Below are 17,192 nucleotides of genomic sequence, written 5' to 3'. Positions count from 1 at the left end.
TAGCTGAGTTATCGTTGATAAATAATTTATTAGGTACCTTTCTGGCTAGCTATTCTGAATTTATTAAACCTGTAAGCTGCCGGAGATGAAAATATAATATATAATGTGTAATAAACATATACATATTATATAACAGTAAAATTACAAATACCTGAGAAACCTAGGATTAGTCGGTAAATCGTATAGGTTTTATGGACTGATGTCGATAATTTAACGGTACCTAATTTATTTAAAATAAAATATATATTCATAAATTCATTTTAGTTTATATATTTTCTATTTTAATTTTGAACACGTAAAATAAAAATAAAAGTTGAGAATAATAAATACACTAATATAATATACTTTGGTAGAGAAAACATAAGTAATTTAAAGTTCAACTGGATGATATTGTGTAAAATATACTCTTATAAAATGAACGTAAAATATGAAAATCGATTCAACTGATTTATAAGATAAAAAAAAAATTCTTTTTGCAATTTTTAATTTGCATGCAATTTGAAAGTATTTAAAAGTACATCCTTTTTTTTAAGTATTTGTAGATATTTATACTCAAATACATTTTTTCTGAGTATTCAAAATTCAAATACGTATTTTAAATAGGAACTTTTCAAAATATGTATCTGTGTCTGTACCTATACATGAACACTTGCTACTATGAAAATGTGATTCTTACTTTTACCAAAATATATATATACGTACATAGGTGGTAAACTGTTTATTTTTTTTATAGGTTTATCTATTACGACACATCAATCGAGTATATAATATAAATGTATTGAGTTTATGGAACAACAAAATAAAGTAAGTATATATTATACCTACCAATAATAATTTATTAACGACCTACTTTTATAGATACATTATCAATTTAAATAATATTTTAATTTAATTACAGATTGACTATCATTATCATTATGGTTGCTCATTTTACAAAATGAAGGATGGATATTATATCAGTTTAATAACTGGTGGTGTTTTAGCCACTGTTTATCCGGCCCACGAGAAACACAAATAATTCCACATTTACACATTACCTACTAAATATATACATATGCAGATACATATATTATGTATTATGTATTAACATAATATGTATACAATTTTCTTCTTTTTATACATAATTATTGTATTTATATCATTTGATTATGAAAATTTTTATATCAGTGCCAATAGTGCCATAATGTATACTTAACACGTCGATTGAGTCATACTTCCAATGCAGTTGCTCCTGTTCTTCATCTAAAATCTTAATCGAAATTATATGGATTCGGAAATAATATGCGGGTTATGGGACTCAACAAAGTCTAAATTAAAGGGGGGGGGGGGGCAGCCGGCCAGGGTTGACCACGTCCGCGGGGCCACGAATGTAAAGGACCCTTAGTCATAATTTTTTATTATTTTATAGAGTTGTTTTCATTTGTGGGGGGCCTACAACCATGTATTGGCCTCTGGGCCTCTGAAGGTTTTAATCCGGGCTAGATCAGTAGTCGATCGTTATTGAATTTCGCGAATATAATCATTCCCGACGAGAACATATCGCTGTGAGACAGTGGCGGCGTGACAGGGCAATTGCTTCACGACCGATTAGGTGGTGGTACATCTCGCGGGAACCGTGGAATGGATATAACATCCCTCAAGGTACTAACATATTTTGTATAGTGTATAGGTAATAACGTGGTATTGTGGTAACACTGAAGTGGATTGATTGTGTTAAGGAAACAAGAAAATATTTTAACAAACCAATTTTTGGTTTATTAAGATAAAATAATATTGATAGGTTTTTTTAATTTTCTACATTTATCTATATTTAAAAAAAAAATTCTACAGACTCCTGCATTCGTTTGAGTATAAGTCACATCACTTGGCTCTGTATTAGAATGATTTTTGTTGTTGTTTAAGACCGGTGAAAACACTGTACAGCAAAATCCTCAGACGGAATTCCGGTCAGTCCATACCGGATCGGAAGTCCAGACATTTGCTGTTGGACGCGTTCAATCAATATTTTGTATTACAATTTTCCGACGTAAATTCGAACTTGACGGTTAGTAGTCCCCAGCACACCATGTTCAAAGCTAGTTACAAATACTAAACCTTAACTTCACTACGTTTATCGTTACTTCTTATTGCGAGATAATTTATTAAAACGGTTTTATTTAAATTAAAAAGTGTTTTAAAATCATTTAACGTATAACATTATATTATTCAATAATTTACTGACTGTTTATGGAAGTTTTACTATACCATTGAATTCTAAGCATAGTGAGAATTCAAAAAACATTACTAGTGTATGTATAATACGTATATTTTATATGACTTGCAAAACCTAAATGATAATATATTATTCAAAACATAACTAGGTATCCATTAACTACCTATATTTTATTAGTTAATAAATAATAATATTACAATTTTAAACTACAATAATAGGCAGAAATACAAAACATAAATATTACAATATAGTGGTAAGATAATCAACAATGTTTTAAATAAACAACTTATAACATTGTCCACTTTGTTAATATTGGTTCTTATCCAGAACTAGGGTTTACAATCATTAATCTAAACAGTTGTGAAAAGATTAGAAAACGTGTTCGCTGGTGCCAACAACAGTGTGTATTCCGCCAGAATATTGCCTTCAGCATGTCCACTGGAATGTTGTGCAAGCGACAGTAAATATTTATGCCTCACTACTATAATAAATATTATCATTATTTTATTATAATAATATAAAATAAAATATATATTCGCACAAACGATGTAAAACTGCATATTGTCTGTTATTGACGAAATGTATCGTCGTATTGTAACGCGCAGTTATTAACACTGGGTTAAAAGGAAATTCAGAAAATTAATTTTTTCAGAAACTTGAATGCCGGTGAAAACACTGTACAGCAAAATCCTCAGACGGAATTCCGGTCAGTCCATACCGGATCGGAAGTCCAGACATCTGCTGTTGGACGCGTTCAATCAATATTTTGTATTACAATTTTCCGACGTAAATTCGAACTTGACAGTTAGTAGTTAATACCTATAAATTACAATTATACATTATGACACGAGCTCGTTTAAAGCCATGTAACGTACTTACCACTAAAAAACTTACATTGAATATTAATAATAATGTATTGACCGCACTTAATATTATAGGTAACGGCTTCCCAATTGTACGGCAGTGACGTTGCGTCGGAGAGATCGATGAGATCGTTTTCTGGCGGTAAGCTCAAGACACATAAATTTAATTACAAACATTATGCGGCGAACCATGCGTTCACACCATACTCAGACGTATACTTAAAGGCGTCGACAGAAGGCATTTCGACCAACAGGTCTTGGGTGAGCATGGCTTTTATTTTACACAAAACAAAATTGTTGGGTAAAAGTTAAATTTTTACTTTTCTGAATGACAACATATACATATAGGTACGTTTTAAATTATAATACCGAAGCTGAACTATAGTTCCGCACTTATTATACCTATAAGTATAAAAAACTGAAGGAATTACAATAGTATAACTAATGAAATAAATCATGTAATATATAGTTGCTACAAAATAAACGAACAAATAAAACATAAAATTGAAATATTAGGAAATATTCATGACGAACCGACACTACTACTGTTAGATACAGGAGCCAGCGTGACAGTTATAAATAAAATAATGATGTTACTTGATAATATTAAGCCAATCAACGATATAGATTTGAAAACAGCCATTAACTCAAAATTAATCATTGTAGGCTCAACGATAGTTAAAATACTAATAGCATCGCTCATAATACACCATCAGGCAGTGGTAGTAGATAGTTTATGCTCCCCAATCTTATTAGGTTTAGATTTTTTGATAAAAACACAAAAAGTCATGGATTTAAAAGACAATATTATATTATTCAGATACGATGATCAAGAAGTAAAATTACCAATAGAAACTCGGGAAATAAAAAAACGATATACAGGGAACCGAAGTACAAAACTTTTCCTACAAAATATTAAACGAGTATCAACAATTTGTATTGCTTGATAATAATTCACTACATTTTAACCATAGATACGAGGAAATAACTGGCGATTTGTTCAGCGATTGGTCAAGTGACGCAATCGCTCACTCCGTCAGCGAATGCCTAACGATGAACCGTGGTATTGCTTTACAGTTTCGTAAAAAAATTAACAATATCGATAATTTGATTTTACAAAGAAAAAGAGTAAGGGAAATCGCATTCATTAAAACAGAAAAACAATGGCTATTATATTTAATTACAAAAAACCACTATTACGAAAAACCAACATACGTTAACATATTCGCCACATTACAAAACCTGTGAACATTTTGCTTAGAACAACTAATTAAAAGAGTAGCATTACCTAAAATATGCGTAGGACAAGACGGAAAAGAATGGCCCGTTATCTCCAGTATGCTGAGGTTCATATTTCGAAATAAGTGCATAACAATATCTATTTATGACATAAACCAGTCAATATTAAATAATAATGAAACCACTAACATAAACGAGTCAAAATTAAATAATAATGGAACTACCGACAAAATTAATAATATTGGAATGGGGTTTTTTTTTGCCGACAGTAGTAACCACACACTGAGGGAAAATATTTTATTAGATACGTCAACAAAGTTTCTTGTAGACTTTTTTTTTGATAAAGGTAGACAAAATTATGAGTAATCTTATATTACATTTTAAAATCTTAGATTTAAAAAGAAAAATTTTCAACTCAAAATAATTTGCTAATTTTCATGATTTTTCCGTATTTTGTCGTCCTCATATGTTAATATATACACGATTACAATATATAGTCCTTAAAATAGGGGAGGTAAATATACAAATAATAAATACAATTATTTATAAAAATAAAGTAAAATAAAGAGTTTTTTCTTCTCGTTAAATTATTATTTAAATAAAATGGGCACAAATCAAAATGCTTTAAATTTATATTATTTCAAATGTGTGAAAGCCACCACAGGTCATTATTAAATCGCAGTTGTGATTCGCCAACTTAATTATTACCATGCGTAAGCACAAAGTTTATTTATTATAAAATAGGTAAAGAGTTTTTTTTTCTTGTTAAATTATCAATTAAATAAAATAGGCGCAAATCAAAACATTTAATATTTTATCATTTCGAATGTGTGAAAGTCACCATAGCTCATTATTAAATCACACCACAGCTCATTATTAAATCGCACCACGACTCATTATTAAATCGCACCTCGGCTCATTATTAAATCTCAGTTGTGATTCGCCAACCTAATTAATTATGATCATGCGTAAGCACAATGTTTATTATTATAAAATATGTAAAGAGTTTTTTCTTCTTGTTAAATTATTATTTAAATAAAATGGGTCCCAATCAAAACCTTTAATATTTTATTATTTTAAATATGTGAAAGTCACCACGGCTCATTATTAAATCATACCACAGCTCATTATTAAATCGCACCACGGCTCATTATTAAATCTCAGTTGTGATTCGCCAACCTAATTAATTATGATTATGCGTAAGCACAAAGTTTATTATATAATAGTAATTATTACAATTTTCATTTTATCCATATTCTTTGTATAATATATCATTATATTTATTGCAAAAATCAAAATTTAATTTTATCATTTTATACTATTTTACTTTATTTTTATACATAATTTTATTTATTATTTGTAAATATACCTCCCCTATTTTACGGGCTACATATTGTAATCGTTTATCTATTAACATGTAATGGCAACTGGTATATTAGTAAAACACCGATAATAGTCTTGAGAGGGGGGGGGGGGGGCAACTCTACAACAACCCTTTTGATTTGCGCCCATTTTATTTAAATAATAATTTAACAAGATTAAAAACTCTTTTCATATTTTATAATAATAAACTTTATGCTTTCGCATGATCATAACTAATTAGGTTGGCGAATCATAACTGAGATTTAATAATGAGCCGTGGTGCGATTCAATAATGAGTTGTGGTGTGATTTAAAAATGAGCTGTGGTGTGATTTAATAATGAGCCGTGGTGACTTTCACACATTTGAAATAATAAAATATTAAAGGTTTTGATTGGCGCCCATTTTATTTAAACAATAATTTAACAAGAAGAAAAAAACTCTTTACCTATTTTATAATAAATAAACTTTGTGCTTACGCATGATAATAATTAATTAAGTTGGCGAATCGCAACTGCGATTTAATAATGAGCCGTTGTGACTTTCATACATTTGAAATAATAAAATATTAAAAGTTTTGATTGGCGCCCATTTTCTTTAAATAATAGTTTAACAAGAAGAAAAAAACTCTTTACCTATTTTATAATAAATAAACTGTGCTTACGCATGATAATAATTAATTAAGTTGGCGAATCGCAACTGCGATTTAATAATGAGCCGTGGTGATTTTCACACATATGAAAAAATAAAATACTAAAGCGTTTTGATTTGTGCCCATTATAATAATTTAACAAGAAAAAAAAACTCTTCACTTTGAACGCAAATGCGTTTAGAAAAATATAATGGTAAAATACCCTTGCACACGTTGGCTAACAAAACGAACAAGACAAACGTATATAAATATAATAATATAGAAACAACTATATTATAATTAATTTAGTCTTTTATAGACCTAAAAATAAGAAGAACGCTTCAATGAAATAAGCAATTGCTTAAGGAGGTTTGAAAAAACAAGAATTATAACCTTAATTGAACATATAGTAAATAAATGAATATGAGTTATTGGGTTTATGATGATAATATGTTAATGTTAATAATGATCGAAAAATACTAGCATATAAATTACCGAATACGGTTAAATTATAAAATATTATGTTTGACTTGATGACGGTGCGCCAGAAATACGAAGACTAATATTTTAACCCTTGGTCCTACAACCATGATATTATATTATAAATGTACTTATTTCGCGTAACGACCAACTTTTAACTCGTCGCAATTGTCCACATTTCGACACACCAATGACTCTAAACTTGAAGATTTGACCAAGTCAAAAAATTCGACTCCACCGAACGTGTCCGGTGCCCACATGTGTTTGGAGGTGAGACTATTTGTCAATATCGCGTTAACGATAAAGCTGTTAGACAGTATTTTGGCCGTGGGTAGAACTCCGGAACTGGATTTTTCCGTCAACACGCCGGTTAACAACTCCACTTTCTCCACGGTACTATACAATTTTTCCAATTCAATTGCGGTTTCGACGTTGCCGGTCAGATCGAAAAAGCTGTTATAAGCAGGCAGCCCTAACCGTCTTCTGTAGCTATTGAAACCTTGTAAACATTGTTCTCTCGAGAGTGTCATTAGTGTCTTGGTAAGCTGTCCAGTCAAGGAGCCGTCATCGTGGGCCGTGGCCATGCGCATCTTTGAACTCATCATTAATTGCAGGGCGTCTTTTAAACCAGCTTCCGAAACTTGACTAAAAGTATAGTAAAATCGAATCGTATACACACGTATAATGATATAGTAATATGTGAATGTTGTTGAAATCGCTTATTTTTCTGAAACTATAGTTCTCCGGGGACTAGAACAGTTTCCCACATGTTTAGTTTCACTTCCCTATCGTACCTCTATAGTTTCTGGTCACCATCTAGGGTTGTATAATACGGGTACCTATACTAGTTGGTGATTATAATTTATAATATCATAGTTTGAAGCGTATTATATTTTTATAAATCCTAAAGCATTCTTTAAAAAAACATATTAGGTATATTTATCATTAGTTGAACGATGTGGCTATATATTATGCAGGTACAACAGACGTACAGTACCCACGAATAAAAATATATCTAAGATTGCGTAGGATCAAGTTTAGTCGATTTAGAGCGTCTATAATATGCTTGTCATTATTTAATTAAATGCGTCTTATGGGGACTGAAGGCGATGATTTAATAAGAGGTCGCGTACAGACAATTCGATGTCTTATACTCGTTACGCAGTGTGGTTGTGTGCGAAGTAAATGATCATTAATGTGCGTAGATACGTTCGGAATCCGTCGTTTGCCACTCTCGCACGCACACGCACATGTCAATAATTCGAGAAAAACGAAATATATTCTTCTATGCATCACCTATAACAACTACCAAAAGCGGTAGTAAATTAAACATACTTCCTGAAAATTGATTGTAATTTCGAAAAAAGGGTTTAATTCGTAAGCTCTTAGACTATGCTTTGTAGGAACCACTTTTTTGATATAAAACCCAAAAAGTCCAAAATAAATATAAATGTAATGCAATTATTTCATTAGACAAACACGTTTGAAAAATAACAAATATTGTGCATTATTCAAATGCTTATTTTAGCTTCTATAATAATATTACAGTTTTGAAAATCGGGTTTTGATCGGAAATCCAAAATGTTCTCTTCTTTTAAATAATAAACAAAATATTAAACGAAATCCAAACAGAGAGGGAGAGTTTTGCCCATAAGACATGTTTTTGTATACTAAATTGTATACTAAAAAAATGTCCAAATTTTATGGTCTTTTAAAATTGAAAATTGAAAATCAACTTCCTAGAAAGCCTAGTTATTTCGCCAAAAAATTCATACATATATTAAAAATTAAAATCAGACATTCGGAAGTATGTGTGATTTACCATCGCTTATTGGTCTAAAACGTACGAAAAATACGTGACATGTGATCCCCTTAAGGATGTAAGTGCTGGTTTTTCCAATTTTTCGCAGTTCAATAAAAATTAAAAATTATATATCTTAGTCGCAATTTTAAGAATTATAATATCAGCAAAATTTACTTCACGGGAAAAAATCTCACGCATTATTGATACGTCAAAATTTGATAGTTTGTTTTTTATCTGAAAAACAATATTTTCTGGGATCAAATCCTGAATTTTCATTTTACTTTAAACATTGCTGGACAAACACGTTTGAAAAATAACAAATATGCATTATTCAAATGCTTATTTTAGCTTCTATAATAATATTACAGTTTGAAAATCGGGTTTTGATCGGAAATCCAAAATGTTCTCTTCTTTTAAATAATAAACAAAAATATTAACGAATTCCAAACAGAGAGGGAGAGTTTTGCCCATAAGACATGTTTTTGTATACTAAATCAGCCCCGAAGTTCTAAATTGAAATCATTAACTACCGTGTTTTGGTACATGCAAATACCTTTTTATACACTATATTATATACCCCTTTTCGGGCTGCTCTGTAAAATTCGTAAGGGCCAAAATGTAAAGTGGACGTTTCTTAAGTTATTATTGATGTACCCATAAAAAGTCTCAGACTGACCTGGTGTTACTGTAAGATGTCAAATTCATTGAACTGTATTGAAATTTTTGTGGCAGATTTGATACGGCCATCATAAAGTAAAGTTCAATAGGTTTCCCGGAATCACGGATGTTTTCCATTTTACGGTCGTACATTTCCGGTCTGAGTTCCAAATTTAGGATTTCGGTCATCATTATGTTGATCATTTGACCGGTTACAATGTTCCTGGCCTTAGTATACAGCTCTTCGTTTGTCCACGATGGCCACTTCTGTGACAACTCGTCGCACAATCGGTTATGTTCACGTACCCAGAGGGTCGACAGTACGTGAAGCATTGTGCTTGTGTTCAACATCTCGGTCCGTTTGAATATTCGAGCGATCATTCGGCTGAGCTGTTTCACAAATCGTCCGTGTTATTAATTGAAATCATTGAAAAACACAACATTTTTGAAGAAATAGTATTTATAATCGTTACTTTTTTTTTTAAATTTATTTACTTTCATGAACGACGGTATAAAAAAATATTTTTACCGTGCATTTTGATGTATTACAATTAAATTACAAACGAGTACCTACAGACATACAGTTAATTTGTTTTAAAGTATATTAATAGTTAAATTATCGGATTAACAGTTACACATGTAATTCCGTCCATTAAATAGACATTAAAATATACTCATAGGTATAATAAGTGCAGAACTATAGTTCAGCTTCGGTATTATAATTTAAAACGTACCTATATGTATATGTTGTCATTCAGAAAAGTAAAAATTTAACTTTTATCCAACAATTTTGTTTTGTGTAAAATAAAAGCCTTGCTCACCCACGACCTGTTGGTCGAAATGCCTTGTGTCAACGCTTTTAAGTATACGTCTGAGTATGGTGCGAACGCATGGTTCGTCGCATAATGTTTATAATTTAATTTCCGTGTCTCGAGCTTACCGCAGGAGAACGACCTCATCGATCTCTCCGACGCAGCGTCACTGCCGTACAATTGGGAAGCCGTTACCTATAATATTAAGTGTGGACAATACATACATTATTATTAATATTCAATGTAAGTTTTTTAGTGGTAAGTACGTTACATGGCTTTTAAACGAGCTCGTGTCATAAATGTATTATTGTAATTTATAGGTATTAGCTACTAACCGTCAAGTTAGAATTTACGTCGGAAAATTGTAATACAAAATATTTATAGAACGCGTCCAACAGCAAATGTCTGGACTCCCGATCCGGTATGGATTGACCGGAATTCCGTCTAAGGATTTTGTTGTACACTGTTTTCACCGGCGGTAAACTTTCTGAAAAAATTAATTTTTCTGAATTTCCTTTTAACCCAGTGTTAATAACTGCGCGTTACAATACGACGATACATTTTCGTCAATAACAGACAATACGCAGTTTTACATCGTTTTTGCGAATATGTATTTTATTTTATATTATTATAATAAAATAATGATAATATATAATATAGTAGTGAGGCATAAATATTTACTGTCGTTTGCACAACATTCCAGTGGACATGCTGGAGGCAATATTCTGGCGGAATATACACTGTTCTTGGCACCAACGAACACGTTTTCTAATCTTTTCACAACTGTTTGATGGACTAATCAAATATATATATATATATATATATATCATGCTATTATAGTACGGTTAATATTATTATATAACATGTATACGTAAAACTGAAAAAATCTATAAAACATATTTTAGCTTATTAATACACTCAATCAATCACTGCAAGCTAAATTATAGATCTTGTTTAATTACTTACGCATTAAAAGTTACAGAACAGCGTTAATTAGGTACATTTCGTGAAGATAATATAGAATTATTTTCTAGATTAATGATTGTAAACCCTAGTTTTGGAAAAGAACCAATATTAACAAAGTGGACAATGTTATAAAATGTACAATTACTGAAATGTATACAAACATTAAAAAATGTCGCTAATCATAATATATAATATTTAAAAATTATATCGAGTTCCTGTAGGGTTTTGTTTTTAATTTCGGTTGTTAAAATATAATATCATACTATATTAAAATTTTAATAATTTAAAGGGCAACCACTTAGCTCGTTAAGTTAAAAGTTACTCGTAATTTTTTTCGTTAACTCATTAAGTTAAGAGTTAACTTTGAAAAAAACGTAACTTAACTTAGTGTAAAGATAAAATTTACTAATTTGCAAAAATAAAAAATTCCAGACACATAATATGGTTTATTAGATAGTTTTTCTTTGCGCTCAAAAAAATTACTGGGGAAATTAAAAATGATACATCAAAGCAAAAACCCATTCAAAAATTTGCATTACTCTTCGGACGAAAATTAACTTAATTTAGATACTTTTGAAATAAAATTAACTTAAAGTTAACACGTTAATCTTGATAAAAAAGTGACTTTTTAAGTTAAAAGTTAATTTGGAAAAAAAAGTAACGAGTTAATTAACTTAACGTTTTAACTTAATTTTAACTTTTAACTCGTTAATGCCCAGCCTTGCCACTTAGTATATATAATATTACATAAGTACAGTGAACCCCCTGAAAAATAGTTGTCCACTTCTTGTTCCAAAAAAAAAACTGAGCTATTTAGAAGGAGGGGCGGGGTAGTGTTCATTAAGGAAGGATTTACTGTCTATATATTTCATTAAATGAAAATAACCTGAACTTGTTATAATATTGTAACTGTAACTTACAAGCATAATTGCTTTTTAGCTGGCGTCCCGAAGTGAACGGTAAAATGCTCCACCACATCGTTGGCCTGCCTCTACTGATGTCCAAGTGTCCAAAGCGAAACAGTGTTACTGCACGTGATATAAACGACACAGGTTCCTCTGAGATTGGGAAAAAAATGTTATGACAAATATAATTAAGGTTTACACTACTATTAAGCATTATATTATATCATATTAGTAAAATTATCTATTCGAATTATCTATACATCGCCAAATTTATCTTGTTAAGATAAACTGGGACACGGTCCAATATTAATTTTATAGTTACGCCACCTGACTCAGTCACGAATTCTAGTTCTAGGCAAGAAAAAGCAATCGATATTTTAGCAGATTTAACAAAAAAATTAATGGGGCTTTCATAGTTTATCAATTGTAATTGCTAAAGTAATAAATAAACTGTACATTTTTTTTATTCTTTTATTTTTATATGCGTATAATATATTATATTAACATTAAATAAATAATTTGCTAAGATTCTTAACGCTTTTTTTTTTACGTATTTCATGATTGGTTTTTTGTTGTGTAGGTTTTCGAGTGTAATTTTTGCCATCCTTACAGGCCACAGAGTTTAATATTAATATTTACTATATTTTTTTACCAATATATAGGTACCTACTTTGTTGCAATATTTTGTAGGTAACGATATTTATTAGTTTTCTATTCGATACCCAGTAAATCAGTAAAATTATCGATACAAATGTTGCGATAATATAACAAACCTACCCGAATGTATAATAATAATATATAATTTAATAAACCACTGCGCTATAAAACTCACGGCAGCGTTCGCCGACGTAGTCTGAAGTGCACCAGCACGATAATCCATTTTCCTCGGTGTACATCCTGATTCCGCCGTTTTCACACTTAAAACCGTCTATCTCTTTGCAATATCCAAGTTGCCTCTGGTAATCTAATTTTTTATTTAATTTATTTATTTCGTCTCCTTAGAACGGTTGGGAAAACTCACTTATTTTATTATTTTCCAGATGAACGACTATCACAAGTAAAATCATGAAGACAATGGACTTCACAGCATATGGGATCTCTGAAAACAAAGAGACGTATTAAGTTTTACATAATATTACAACGGAGACAATACTAAGTATTATATTAATATAATAAGTACTAAGTATACGTACTCTATGTTAATTAAATAAACATATTTTTAATATTTGACTACTGTAAATATCATAATATACTCAAGCCTGGGTAAGTTCATGATAGTTTTTTACTGAGTTAAGTTTAATTGATAGTAAACATTTAAAGAAGTTTAAAGTTAACAGTTAACCTAATTTTAATTTTTTATTTTTCATTTAAGTTAAAAGTTATATGAACATTTTCAATTAACTTATTAACTTAAGTTAAGTATTATTATTATTTTATTAATATATTTATAAATATGGTTTAAAATAATAAAAATCATAAATATTGTTGGACACAGGAAATAACCAATATATGAGCATAACCCAATTGATTTTAATTAAGAAATAACTTATTTATGGCGAAAATATTTAATGATAATATTATGTTCTTAATAACTGTACATTTGTGATTAAATTTAAATTTAACTTTTAACTTAACTATAACTTTTTAATTATTTTATGCCCAGGCTTGGATATACTGCTGTTCAATATTATTCGATATTTTGAAAATTGATAGTTTTTATTAGATTAGACGTATTCGATCTCTCCTCTACTTATATTATTAGTAGAACACAACAATTATATTATGTCCAGCAAGCATTGGTATTATCGTATTTTCGATGCGATGGCAGTAAATTTACCTGCTGGTAAATTACAACAATTAAAATTGAAAGTGTGTTGCAGATTACATATTCCATTTCGTTTTCCGTCGTAGTGCAAATTACCAAAATTAATATTTAGAGGTGGCGCAAAGTACATGTTTAATTGTTGTATTTTGGCGCAAATTACATACGCGCTTAAATGTACCTATTGGTGGTGCAAATTATAAGTAATTAAATTGGCGCAAAATACCATCGCTGAAAAAATCCTCAATTTTGGGTATACGGCAGCAGAAGGTTTTCACCGCTTTCCTCACGGCTCCCCGAGCTCCGGCCACCTCGGGAGTGCGCGGCTTCTGCACGGGGTTACTGGGGAACACCGCCGTTCCGGTCGTCATCGGCGGAGGTGGCCCGAAATACGCAGGATGAGAGAGTGGTGGCCTCGGGACCGGAAGTGCCGGTGGCGGCCCCGAAGCTGGTGTAAAGCCGGACGTCGGCGCGGTAGGTTGGTGGCATAACGCATTCGGCGTGTTTTTCCCAGCTGACGTCATAGCAGCAGCGGCCGTCGCGCCCGAGACCAAGCCCCGTAACATCATCGTGTTGTTCATTCCAACAATTTCTGATGAGTTTTTTGTCACATCTCCTACACGGGCACACGGCATTAGTAATTTTTATTATCTATTAACCGATATTTTTCTATATTTTACTTTCGAGAATTGAGACCCGTATTTTCAGTCTGCGAAGCTTGCAGCCGTCTGTTTTTTCCTCTGAGTTTTCTGCGTTTCCTAAACGAACGGAAACGACTTATGTGTTACACTGTTATGGATATAGTCAGGTCGATATATTATATAATATTACTTTCGGCGGACGTCGTCTCTGCGTTTTTCATCTGGTCGACGCTTTCAATCAAATGGTTTAAATCTTTTTTAACGTGAGATACTTCCTATCTCAAGCTGTTGAAAGATAGGCGCTGCTCGTCGACTGTTTGTTGTAAGGTGTATATGGCGTCGGCCACGTGATGTTTTAATGCCAGGCAATTCATTTCACATACTTTGAAATCATGCTGAAAATCAAATCAAAACCGTTTATCAGTACCGCGATATTATTCGATTGTTCTTAAGTCGTTATTCGTTTCATACTTGTATATCTTTGAATGCCTTTTTATCTACAGCGTTCATAGACAGTTCTAGAAAGAATGGAATTATATGAAATATTTGAAAAATAATACTCAACAATATAATTTAATTATGTGCAAGACTATATAACCTTCTATTGATTTCGTTTGTGTCGTTTTATTTAAGCTTTCATTTCTAGTAGAATTTCTAGTTTCTTCATAGAAAAACTCATCAGTTTCGTCCTATTAATATAAATAAGTACTTTAATAATATAATATGTACTATTTAGTTTGTATTACAACTTACAACTTACAAATTATAAAATACGGAAAGTACCTACTATTTGAACAAAAAATAAATAATTTTTTTATTTAATACTGAATCATAATATATTATAATACATATTTAAAGAAATGTAATCACCCTCGTATCCGTTCAACCTGCAGCTTGCCTCTAACTTGGCTACGCTAAGAAGGTAAGATACGCCGAGCTATTTCATTATTATAATATTAATCTACATAATATGTATCATATTTTGTTTACCTCCAAGACTTCTACCATATTTCTTGGATCACGTTTATTGGTGGTTGGGGTAGTCCATCTTGATAAAAAGAATGACATTGCAGCTAAATTAATGCAAGAAAACGATATTCTGTACGAAAATTCTATTAAGCAATATATTTTTCAGCGAAGGTTCAACAAAATGAAGGTTCAACTTTCAAAAAAATATTATGAGCACTTTGTTTATATGTAAGCCGTAGTCATGTATAATTTATATCATGTTATGTTTTGATGTTTAAACAATTAAACCAGATAATATATTATTATAACAAACGATATTATCGTATAATTTATAAAGTCTTTGTTTCTTATCGAACTGCATTCACAAATTATTGTTATGAAAATCTCAATATGTATAAATTACGTCCATGCAGTTTCAGACTGGTAATTGATACCGGGATTCAATCGAATCCCGAGCCCCGGCTTAACTGGCCCCCATGCCCCATATACATTTGGAAAAATAATTTAAATAAACTGCTCAAAACTTTCTAAACTTTCTAATCGTCGTACTTGTTTCCACAAACAGCTACCGTGTATTATAATCATTGAATAAATGAGAAACATTAAATATTGTTCACTACGCCACATGAGATCAAGCATTTGTCGACTGAAATATTATAATTTATGCCGACTGTAAAAATGTCGACCCGTAATAAATTTCTTAAAACAAACTATGTGAAGTACCTATAAAAATTCCTGGTTTTTCTGTATAATAGGTTATAATATATCTGTATAATTTCCCTTAATAATTAAAATTTAATAAATATTATATTAAAATCATTATAAAAAACGCACATTTTGTCATATTATTTAATACTAGATTCACTTTCCTATCAGAAAAGTTACTGTTGAAGAAAATCCAAGCACTTTTACTGTCCTAAAAGGTGATGACAGACACAAAAAAAAAAATAAAAAAAAAACACACATCATTGTAAAATCAATACATTCATCGCTTCGCTCAAAATCTAAAAAAAAAAAAATGTTTTTGAAATATTTCGAAGGATTGAACCCTTTATCTATTCTGTTTATGAGCCTATTATTAATTATAATTTATAATCATATAGAATAAATTATTAACCAATTGAAAAGTTTGTAATATTATAGTATTTAATATATTCAATATTGTGTCACATCAATATACTTATACATTTAATTCTTATATATTTTGAACTTAATACATTTAATGCAACAATTTACAATAGGTGTTAATTAAAAAAAGTAATTTTTATATTATTTGTTTCAGGTTTTAAAAGATGAAATTAAGTCAATGTGTGGAATACGAATACATACAGAAATACCTGTTGTAAATAACAAATAGAATTAATTATGTATAATAAACAGAAAATAGTTATTGTAAAATAGAAAATGACTTTTCTGTTGTATACATTTTTTTCATTATGAATAATATGCTTCATATGCGAGGGGCCGAGGGCCATTGGCTGTTTAATGTTCATTAATTTTGTACCATTATTATAATACCATCTATACTCTGTCTCAAAAGAGAACAATCTCGCTTTGTGCTTTGTGAATGATGTGATTGGCGAGTTCAGAACAACTTTAATACTAAGTAGTAAGTTGTTGGTAGGAGAAGCAAAGCACTGACTAAAATTTGTAAAAATTTTTGTAATTTAGAATATATTAATATATTTTATAAGTGTACACATTGACATTTTCAAATGTAATTTTTTTGACAAAAATTAATTTAACCCACTTTAGTAGATATTTACTAAAGCCTAATACGGAAATGAATTACTTTAATCACAATAATACCATAAAATATACCTACTTAGTA

The 17,192-nt window shown here is 30.5% G+C and overlaps 2 protein-coding genes across 2 annotated transcripts; both read right to left on the bottom strand.

Moving 5' to 3' along the window:
• Nucleotides 1–6,916: 6,916 nt before the first annotated feature.
• On the bottom strand, nt 6,917–10,205 carry LOC132945638 (prostaglandin G/H synthase 1-like). The gene is made up of 3 exons (XM_061015409.1): nt 10,068–10,205; nt 9,266–9,636; nt 6,917–7,430 (listed from the first exon to the last, which is right to left on the bottom strand). The coding sequence occupies exons 1-3, from the start codon at nt 10,203–10,205 to the stop codon at nt 6,917–6,919; spliced, it is 1,023 nt and encodes a 340-aa protein (XP_060871392.1).
• Nucleotides 10,206–14,017: 3,812 nt separating this feature from the next.
• Nucleotides 14,018–15,460, bottom strand: LOC132945637 (uncharacterized). Its single transcript, XM_061015408.1, has 6 exons — nt 15,383–15,460; nt 14,991–15,081; nt 14,864–14,910; nt 14,583–14,623; nt 14,432–14,509; nt 14,018–14,367 (listed from the first exon to the last, which is right to left on the bottom strand). The coding sequence occupies exons 1-6, from the start codon at nt 15,458–15,460 to the stop codon at nt 14,091–14,093; spliced, it is 612 nt and encodes a 203-aa protein (XP_060871391.1). The 3' UTR covers nt 14,018–14,090.
• Nucleotides 15,461–17,192: the final 1,732 nt, after the last annotated feature.

The sequence above is a fragment of the Metopolophium dirhodum genome, chromosome 5 (assembly GCF_019925205.1).
Source record: "Metopolophium dirhodum isolate CAU chromosome 5, ASM1992520v1, whole genome shotgun sequence".
In the NCBI taxonomy this organism is placed as follows: Eukaryota; Metazoa; Arthropoda; class Insecta; order Hemiptera; family Aphididae; genus Metopolophium; species Metopolophium dirhodum.
This window is presented reverse-complemented; position numbering and strand designations above follow the sequence as displayed.

Excerpts from the sequence above, each read along its gene's own strand:
- LOC132945638 (XM_061015409.1), bottom strand. The coding sequence starts at position 10,205 with ATGAGGTCGTTCTCCTGCGGTAAGCTCGAGACACGGAAATTAAATTAT. Across the intron at positions 9,637-10,067 it reads TTTCGACCAACAGGTCGTGG|CTCAGCCGAATGATCGCTCG; the intron begins GTGAGCAAGGCT and ends TTTGTGAAACAG. Across the intron at positions 7,431-9,265 it reads ACATCTTACAGTAACACCAG|TCAAGTTTCGGAAGCTGGTT; the intron begins GTCAGTCTGAGA and ends CTATACTTTTAG.
- LOC132945637 (XM_061015408.1), bottom strand. The coding sequence starts at position 15,460 with ATGTCATTCTTTTTATCAAGATGGACTACCCCAACCACCAATAAACGT. Across the intron at positions 14,624-14,863 it reads AGGCATTCAAAGATATACAA|CGTCGACCAGATGAAAAACG; the intron begins GTATGAAACGAA and ends TTTGATTGAAAG. Across the intron at positions 14,368-14,431 it reads ACGGGTCTCAATTCTCGAAA|GAGATGTGACAAAAAACTCA; the intron begins GTAAAATATAGA and ends GTGCCCGTGTAG.